Source organism: Penaeus chinensis, chromosome 4, assembly GCF_019202785.1.
Source record: "Penaeus chinensis breed Huanghai No. 1 chromosome 4, ASM1920278v2, whole genome shotgun sequence".
Classification (NCBI taxonomy): domain Eukaryota; kingdom Metazoa; phylum Arthropoda; class Malacostraca; order Decapoda; family Penaeidae; genus Penaeus; species Penaeus chinensis.
Genome location: NC_061822.1, coordinates 38,162,448 through 38,172,447, shown reverse-complemented (window position 1 = coordinate 38,172,447; position 10,000 = coordinate 38,162,448). Strand labels below are relative to the sequence as shown.

Below are 10,000 nucleotides of genomic sequence, written 5' to 3'. Positions count from 1 at the left end.
GCTTACCTGATTAACACCGAAATCTTGAAGGAGGTTCTAGTGCGTTTCCTGGTTAACCTCATTCGTCGTTCACATCCGTCAGGAATATCGACATTCGAAAGACTCCTTGAAAGTCCGTTCGTTCGAGGAATATTTTAAATTAATTGCATTTCCGAAGTAGGTCATATTTTATATATATATATATATATATATATATATATATAAAGTATGTTAGATTATAACTTCGATCGAAGGGGAATAGGAAATATTTTATGTAACTACCAACTTTGACCTGGACTGTTTATTTTTAGTTTTAGTTTTTTTATATAATTTCCTTTCTTTTTCCTCTTAGGTCTTGGTTTTCACATTTCTAGAAAACTGCAATTGCTTCTTTTCCTATGTCATATATTTCCAACGGGTTAATTAAGGGCAAAAAAAAAAAACAAATTAAGAAATCAGCTTCACTTTATATTTGACAAGTCACTGGCACGCGTAATGAAGACCTTGGGATAAGGAACTCCGTAACTCATTTCCGAACATTTTTGGAAGTTTCTTCATTTCTCCACTCGTTAAACAGGTGTGCCAATATCGTCGATAGCAGTGAGTTTCTGATGAAAATATTTCGGAAATGTGTTCCATATTTCACACCCGATATTGTAATAATTTTTTTGTGGATATATTTCGCTTGGTCATCAAGCGTCAGAGTGTGAGAAATTTGATTTTATTTCAATTAAAAAATTTCAAAGATTATAATGCATGGACAAAGTCAACCGGGACAAACATCCTTGGGAAAGAGGTTAATTTTGGTATATTGAAATACCTCTTAACGCTTCTCTCTCTCTCTCTCTCTCCCTCCTCTCTCTCTCCTTCTCTCTCTCCCCTCTCCCTCCCTCTCTCTTTCCTCCCTCCTCCCCCCCCCCTTTTGGGTTTTTTCTCTCTCTCCACATCATCTCTCCAATCTCTCAACTCGTCTCTCCTCTCCTCTTTCCTCTCACTCTCTCCTCCTCTCCTTTCTTCTCCCTCCTCCCTCCTCCTCCCTCCTCTCCCTCACCTCTCCCCTCTCTTCTCTCCATCTCCTCTCCCCCTCCCCTCCCTCCCCCCCTCTACATCTCCTCCCTTCTCTCTCCTCACCTTCTCGTCCTCCCCTCGCTCCCATCTCTCCTCTTCCTCACCCTTTTCCCTTCTCCTCTCCCTCCTCTCCCCCACCATCAACTCTCTCTCTCCCCCCAACCTCTCTCCTCTCTCCATCCCTCCTCTCTCCTCTTCCTCTCATCCTCCCCTCTCTCTCTCTCCTCTCTCCTCTCTCCTCCCCTCTCTTCTCTCCTCTCCCCTCTCTCTCCTTCTCTCTCAACTCTCTCCTCTCTTCCTCCTCTTCCTCACCTATCCTCATCTTCTCATACTCCTTCTCACCTCCTCTCTCTCACTCATCTCCCTCATCTCTCCTCTCTCAACTCTCTCCTCTCTCTCCTCATCTCGTCATCTCCTTTTCAATCTCATCACGACTCAGCCTCTCTTCTCCTCTCTTCCTCTCGCTCTCTCTCTCTCCCTCTCCCTCCTCTCTCTCTCCTCTCATCTCCCTCCTCTCTCCGTCCCTCTCTCTTCTCTCTCCCCATCCTCGGGGGTCTCTCTCCCCGTCTCTCTCTCCTCACCCCTTCCTCTCTCCACTCTCTCTCCTCTCCACTCCTCCACTCCACTCTCTCTCTCTCTCCTCCTCCGCACTCGACTCTCTCACTCCTCCCCCTTTTCCTTCTCTCTCCCTCCTCTCTCTCCCTTCACTCTCCCCCTTCCCCTCTCTCTCCCTCTCTCCTCTCACTCTCTCCTCCTCCCTCCTCTCCACTCTCTCCATCCCTCTCCTCTCTCCTCTCTCCCTCCTCCTCTCCCCCTCCTCATCCATCCTCTCTCTCTCATCTCCCCTCTCTCACTCCTCTCTCTTCCTCCTCCCTTCCTCTTTCTCACCCCCCTCTCCCCCTCCCTTTTCCTCCCTCATCCTCTTCTTCGTTTCCCACCTCATTCCCCCCTTTGACCCACCCCTCCTCCACTCCTCTCCCTGTCTCCCCTCACCCTTTCTCCTCTCTCCCTCCACTCTCTCATTCTTCTCTAAACGCTCTCATTTACCCTCTCCCCCATTCATAATCCCTCTCCTCTCTCCTCGTCCCCACTCTCTCGATCTGCCCCCCGGGATCGTTTTCCCATCATCCTCCCTCTTCTCCCCCTCCTTCTTCTTCTATTCCCCCCATTTTTTTCTCCTTTACTATCCTCTCCTTTTCTCTCCTCTCCCCCTCCTCTCTTCCCCCTTTACTTTCACTCTCCCCTCTCTATCTCTTTCCCCTCTCTCTCTTTCCTCCTCTCTCTCTCTCTCTTCCCATACCCCTCTCTCCTCTCTCTCCTTCTCCTCTCCTCCTCTCCTCTTCCTCTCACTCTCTTCTCTCCAATCTCTCTCCTCTCTTCTCACTACTCATCATCTCTCTCTCCTCTCTCTCTTCCTCTCCTCCATCTCCCCCCTCTCCCCTCTCCCTCTCTCCCATCCTCCATCCTCCCTCTCTCTCTCACTCTCTCCTCCCAAACCTCCCCCACTCTCTCGTCTCTCTCCCTCTCTCCTCGGTCTCTCACTCTCCTCTCCTCCCTCCTCTCTCTTCTCTCCCTCCTTCTCCTCCTCTCTCCTCACTTTCTTTCCCCCCCTCTCCTTGTCCTCTCTCTCTCTCTCTCCTCATCCTCCCACTCTCTTCCTCTTCCTCTCCCCTCTCTCTCCTCCTCTCCCCTCTCTCTTCTCAAAATCCTCCATCCCTCTCTTCCTCTCTCTTCCTCTCTCCTCTCTTATCCTTTTCCCCTTTCCCCTCCTCCTCTCTCACCTCTTCCTCATCTCTCTCACTCTCTCTCTCTCTCTCCTCTCTCTCCGCTCCTTTCCTCTCTCCCCTCTCCTCTCTCTCTTCTCTCTTCTCTCTCTCTCTCTCACTCTCCTCTTCCCCCTCTCCTTTTCTCTCCCTCTCTGTCCTCTCTCGTCCTCCCTCCTTCTCTCTCTCTCCTCCACTCCTCTCCTCTCTTCTCTCCCCCCTCATTCTCTCCTCTCTCTCTCTCGTCTTTCCCTTCTCTCCTCTACTCTCTCCCCCTCTTCCTCTCTCTCTCTCTCTCTCTCCTTTTCTCTCTCTCTCTCCCTCCCCATTCTCACTTCTCCCCATCTCCTCTCTCCTTCTCCTCTTCTCTCTCCTCTCTCTCTTCTCCCCCTTTCCCCTCTCTCTCTCTCCTTACCCCCCCCCCCTCTCTCTCTCTCCCCTCCCTCCTCTCTCCTCTCCTCTCTCTCAACCTCTCCCTCCTCCCTCATCTCTCATCTCTCTTTTTCTCTCTTTCTTTTTCCCTTCGTATCTCTCCCTCTCTTCTCTCTCTCTCTCTCTCCTCCCTCTCCTCTCTCTCTCCTCCCCTCTCTCCTCCACTCTCTCTCTCATCCCCTCTCTCTCTCTCTTCTCTTCTCTCCACTTTCTCTTCTCTCTCTCCCTTTTTTCTGCCTTTTTCTCCTTCTCCTCCCCCTACCTTTCCTTCTCCTCTTCCTCCTCCTTATTCTAATCTTAATTCTAATCATCCACCTCCTTTTCCTCCTAGTCTTCCTCTTCCTCCTCCTCTACCTCCCACACCTCTTCCTCCTCCTCCACCCTCTTCCTTCCTTTCCTCCTCCTCTCCTTCCTCCTCCTCATCCTCTCTCATCTCCTCCACCTCCTCTTCCTCCTCCTCTTCCTCCTCCTCCTCTTCCTCCTCCTCCTCTTCCTCCTCCTCCTCTTCCTCCTCCTCCTCTTCCTCCTCTTCCTCTTCCTCCTCATCCTTTTCCTCTTCCTACTTCTTCTCTTCCTTCTCCTTCTCATCTTCTCTTTCCTCCTCCTTCTCCCTCTCCTTATCCTGAAACTAGACGGAACGAACAGTGCGTCTCTTTTTAGTCTGTTTAGTTCCTTCCTCACCTCCTCCTCCTCCTCCTCCTCTTCCACCTCCTCCTACTCCTCCTCCTCCTCTTCCACCTCCTCCTCCTCCTCCTCCCTCACCTCCTCCTCCTCCCTCCCCTCCTCCTCCTCCCTCACCTCCTCCTCCTCCCTCCCCTCCTCCTCCTCCCTCACCTCCTCCTCCTCCCTCACCTCCTCCTCCTCCCTCACCTCCTCCTCCTCCTCCTCCTCCTCCTCCTCCTCCTCCTCCTCCTCCTCCTCCTCCTCCTCTTCCACCTCCTCCTCCTCCTCCTCCTCCTGAAATTGCACGGAACCAACAGCGCGTCTCTTTTTAGTCTACCGTCATGGTGACTGTCGAGGGGGAGGCAGAAGGGCGTGAAGCTCCGGCCTGATCACCGCCCTTCCGTCTTCCTCCTATTTCCCCTTCCCCTGCTTTTCCCCTTTTCATCGCCTCTTTTCCTCCTTTTCATCCACCTCCTTTGCCCTCTTCTACCTCTCTTTTCACCCTCTTTTCCCCTTTTTCATCACCTCTTTTCCCCTCTTTCGCCCTTCTCTCTCCAACACTCTGCCCTTTTTTTTTTTTGTTTCTCCATTGTTTTTCTTTCTCTCTTGATTTCTTCTTTTTCTTTGTTTATTGGCACATGCTCTTTCGTTGTTAATTTTCTCCTTACTTGTCTTCGTGTTTCTTTTCCTTTATTATCTCTTTCTTCTCTTATCTTCTCTTCCATCATTCTGTCACCGCTTTTCCCTCCTTTTCTTCTACTCATTTTATCGCTTTCCTTCTATTTCAACTCCCCCCCCCCTTCTTTCCCCTCTTCTTCCACCTTTCCCTTCCCCGTCTTATCCATTACCCCCTCTTCCCGCTCTTCACCTATCCCTTTCATTCCCCTTTCTCCCTCCTCCTACTTTCTCCTCATTTGCCCTCCTCTCCCCTCGTCCTCGTCCTCTTGTCACCATGGTAATGACTGGAACGTACCTTCATGGCGAGGTAGAGTGAGGGGAAATCGTCATGGGGAGTGTATCTATCATTCCTGATTTTCCCCCTTTTTTCTTTATTGTCTTCTTGCCTCTTCTTTTCTTCATTGTATTTCATGTTTTTGTCTGTATTGTCACCGTTAGTGTCTTCCTTGACCTCGGGTACTTTTCTTCAAGTTTTCTCTCTTTATTTTCCTCTATTTTTTTTCCCAACATCATTTTTCTTTATCACGCACGTTCCATCCTCATCATCACGAAGAATAATAGGGGCGTGGCTCAAATCTCTACCACGCCCACATTTTCGGCAATATAAGAAACCACTACCACCGAATAGAAATGAATCACTCACGCCCTTTACCCAAGGAGGCCGCGAGGGAGAGGGAGAAATCTCTGGCATTAGGCGGGCGTGGAAATGCGTCTTGTCCGCGAGGCATCCGCGTCTCATCCGGGCTTTGCGAATTAAGAGGGCAGCGGCAACAAAGGCGGTGACGATTCCCTGTTGCCTCTCTCGGTGTGTGTGTCTGTGTGTGTGTGTGTGTGTGCGAGGGAGGGAGGAAGGGTAGGAGGGAGGGATTGAGGGAGGGAGGGAGAGAGAGAGAGAGAGAAAGAGATACAGACATACAGACATATAGACATACATACAGACAGACAGACAGAGGGCAAGAAAGAGAGATACAGAGAGAGGCAGAGAGAGAGAGAGGGGGGGGTGTATGTACAAGTGTCTGTGTACGTATGTGTGTTTGTGTGTGTGTGCTCATATTTCAAGGTCCAAGCAAGCAGTATTCCTCATTTGTAATCATCAGAATCGTCACCTATCCCCACGTTAATAACATTAATCATTCCACCCCTTTGTCAGCCCTTCCTCTTCGTTTTAAAGTCAGATTCTGAACGGCATTCCCTCCTTCTTCTCTCGTATTTCATCCCTCCTTTTTTACCTTCATTTCTCTCCTAATTTGTCCTCATTTTCTCCCTTCTTCCACCTCCTCCCGGTCATCCCCTGACAGACGAGCTCATCCCGCGCGGCTGAGGCTCGGCAAATGCTAATAGTGATGGATAACACTGTCCTCCTCCGCCTCGCCCGCATGCCCGCCCGGCCGCTTCTCCGACCTGGCGAAGGAGAGCCTCGGTCTGGCCCCGTGCTCGCCCGCTTTCGGGTCTCGGCTTTGGTTTCTGGTCTCTCGGGAAGAGTTTGTGGAGTCTCTCGTTCCTTGAGTCTGTTTTTTTCCTGTTTACTAGACGATATCTAGGTATTTACTGAAGTGTTGGGTTTTTCATTTGGATCTTTCGTCTTTCAGTCTTTATTGCTCCCTATTTTTACATCTATCTCTCCTCTTTCATGTATATGTACAACCACACACACACACACACACACACACACACACACACACACACACACACACACACACACACACACACACACATCTCCGTCCTTTCTTTCCCCCACTCTTTCCTTGTCCCTGTCATTCCAGCGAATCGAGAAAGAGGTCAATGCATCTCTGTCCCGAGTGGAGGTGATGCACGGGGAGCATGGAGGGCGTTAATGCCACAAGAATCTCCTTGGAAATCACATTAGCACAGCAACAGAAGAATGATTTGTAGTTTACAAGATTCCCAACAGCACAGAACTTTGTTTTTCCATTGTATATATTTGTAGGCATACACCATATGCCGAGTGTATTGTATATAAGCACATAGTTGTGTGTGCATGTATACGTATGTGTATGATTATACATATCATGTATAAGTGTGTGTGTGTATACATTCATATATATATATATATATATATATATATATATATATATATATATATATATATATATATATATATATATATGTATGTATATATATATATATATATATATATATATATATAAATATATATATATATATATATATATATACATACATATATATACATACATATATATATATATATATATATATATATATATATATATGTGTGTATGTGTATATATATATATATATATATATATATATATATATATATATGTGTACATATATATATATATATATATATATATATATATATGTACATATATATGTGTGTGTATATATACATATATATAAAAGTATGTGTGTATACAAATATGTATGTATGTATGTATATGTATGTACATATCCATTCATGCGTATATATACTGAATATGTATATTCATATATATCTATCCCACTGAATAAATCATCACTTTGCACCCGGCCAGTTAACGCTAACGCCACCAATTACCCATTAATCGCTAACTCTATCATTATTTATTCACACGTAGTATTGTTTATTAATCTCACGTCACCCGAGCGATTTTCCCGCTGGTGTTGCATACACGTGTTAGTCCCTGCATTACTTTGCATGTTATAACGTATTTCCTACTGCAGTCGATATCACCGCAGAGTGAGTGAGTGATCAGTGATAGATCAGATGATTATAAATACTATACACCTCTTTAGAAGTGTGAGAAATGCATTCAAAACAAGAAAAAAAAATTGTCTGTGAAATCTTAGAAATATATATATAGTAACCTCTCTTGTGTTACCCTCTCCCACATCCCCTTCAGAATTCTATTGGACTTCAATCCCTCCCCTTCCCCTCACGCCCCGTCGCCCCCTCCCTCCCGCCCTTCTCGCTCTCTGACCTCAAACACTGACCTAATTTGACCTTTTGCAGAGCTGGCGGACGCGGCGCTCAAGATCCAGGCCGGGTTCCGTGGGGCTAAGGTCCGCAAGACCAACAAGGCTAAGAAGGAAGAAGCTGAACTGAACGAAAAACTTGGCAATCTGAACACGGTGAGTCATATCATGAGGGTCATTCTAGCTTCGTGTTATTCGTGTTTTTGTTTTTTATTTTTTTATGTAAAGGATGTTTTTGTTTTTTTTCATCCTTGTCCATCTTTCTCTGAATACGTATATGATATTGTCTCTCTCCTGTTCTCTTAACGTATATGGGCAACTTTTTTTTTTAATTGCATATTGTGGTTACTTTTCCCTCTTGATATGCACATTGTGTTTTCTCTCCATCTCGGCCTATTATCCTCCCAATCACTCTGGACATGTTTTGTTTTTTTCTTATCTTTTTTTAATCATCACTACCATTTTCTCCATTGATATCAGCTTCATTATCTCCATGTCAGAGAGCCGTTGGCCGTAATTCCTTCCCCAAATGCTCTCAAGATTCAGCTGGATTCAACTTCTCTAATCAAGTTCAATAATCACTTCACTAGAACCAGATCTTGCTCATTGCTCATTACACTCTGATATCATTATCCCTGCCTCCACTTCGGGTAACTAGGCTCCTTCGCTCCGACGCCCACCCGCTGTTATGCTCCCGGCGCCGAGTTCGGAATGCGCGCTCCAGGCAGCCCATTCAGCCGGAGTATTTCCCCATTTTGAATAATTTTACTTTTTTTTTTTGTGTTAGGTGCCTCGTCCCCTCTTTCTGTGCCGTCTATGCCCCCTATCCCGCATGGCAACTTTATTCCCCTTTTTACCCACTGTGTTCTTTCCGCTCTTCGACTCCCCGAAGGTGTGTTCGTACGCTCCCAACCTCGTCCCAGGAATACATTTTCTACTTCCGTACTCCAGCCGACTACCCAATCACCTCCTCCAGCGCTAAGTTACTGTACATATCCCTCTCCTTAGTCATGAAATCCAATCTCACCTATTTTCTTCAAGGAACATAAATTCTCAGGCCGAAACTCCCTAGCGACGGTTCCTCACCTCTCCCATAGCCAGGCAAGATATTTATGTGCCCCTGAACAGCCTGAACACACACCCACACCCACACACACACCAACACACACACAAACAGCACACACAAAGTCACTCTACGTTGTCGGAATGTCCTAGCCCGAAGCATGTCATTCCCTCGCATGCATGTTAGAGACTGGGCTGTGAATACCAATGAATCCTCCAGCACTCGGAATATATATAGAAATGCCCAACGAAATCTTTGTAGAATGAGGTTTGTGTTTTTTCTTTTTTGGGGGAGAGGGGGGGGGTGAGTGAGCCTACACAACCGCCATTCCAGCGTCGAGGATGCTATGCCAGGATTTCGCGAAGGAATCTCAACGTTGTAAATTTCGTACGAGCGTAAATCATTTTTTTTTTTTTTTTGGTCATTCTTTCCCCCTTTTTCATCTCTCTTTCTCTCTCTCTCTCTCTCTCTCTCTCTCTCTCTTTCTCCCTCTCTCTCTCTTTCTCCCCCCCCCCCCCCCCTCTCTCTCTCTCTCTCTCTCTCTCTCTCTCTCTCTCTCTCTCTCTCTCTCTCTCTCTCTCTCTCTCTCTCTCTCTCTCTCTCTCTCTCTCTCTCTCTTTCTCCCACTTAGTAATTCAACACTTCCGGTTTTACTTAGCTTCTAATATTGGTATTCTTCCGCAATTCCTCCTAGATGCGTTCCCGTCTTAGGGTACATAATATCGTGTTTGTAAAGTACGTCTTTCTTACGCTCGACCTTAAGCCTGAAGTGAATGTTTAAGGCTGATATTACATTACCTTGTGGGCTTTGCCTTACCGTGTAGCATGGAAGGAAGCCCTGAACCTAATTCTGCATGAATTCCAAAATTATTGATAGTGTAATAAAAAATGCTTATACAAAAACGCTGTTTAACGTCATTTCCAGAATGTTTTGTAAGCATACTACTTAAGGTTCAGTCTGGTTGAGCCTGATGCACCGGGGCCGCCTAGACCTGCAACGTAGTCCCTTAGGCTTTTAAAATACAATACAGATGTTTTCACAAAATTTAGCTCAGCGCTTAACCAAATTTCGTTCAGCACTTTTGCGAGGGAGAGATATGAGACATACTCAAGTCGACGCTGAAAAGAAACAAAATTCTTCGAAAATGACGTTACATTGTTCTGGATAAGTAAAAAGAAAGAAAAAAACAAAGTTAATGTTTTTAACACGTCGATTCTTTCCATAAAGCTGCATATCTGAAGCGCCTATGTCCACACATAAATCAGATAAACAGCGTCATGATAGGCATAAAAAAAAAACGAATCTACACGGAATAACCCGGATTCCACCAGGGATGACCAAACACTCATAAACACGAAAGTTGAACGAGGAAGCCGAAAAAGGCCGAACCCACTGCGAGGACGGAAGTATGCGGAA

The 10,000-nt window shown here is 46.3% G+C and overlaps 1 protein-coding gene across 4 annotated transcripts in view; it reads left to right on the top strand.

The window, feature by feature from the left end:
* LOC125047634 (SPEG neighbor protein-like) overlaps positions 1-10,000 on the top strand; it is a 243,365-nt gene that overhangs the window by 212,540 nt on the left and 20,825 nt on the right. For all 4 annotated transcript variants that reach the window (XM_047645976.1, XM_047645948.1, XM_047645959.1 and 1 more), the window contains one exon: positions 7,558-7,676. In XM_047645976.1, the coding sequence (XP_047501932.1) occupies positions 7,558-7,676 (119 nt within the window). The remainder of the gene's footprint in view (positions 1-7,557; positions 7,677-10,000) is intronic.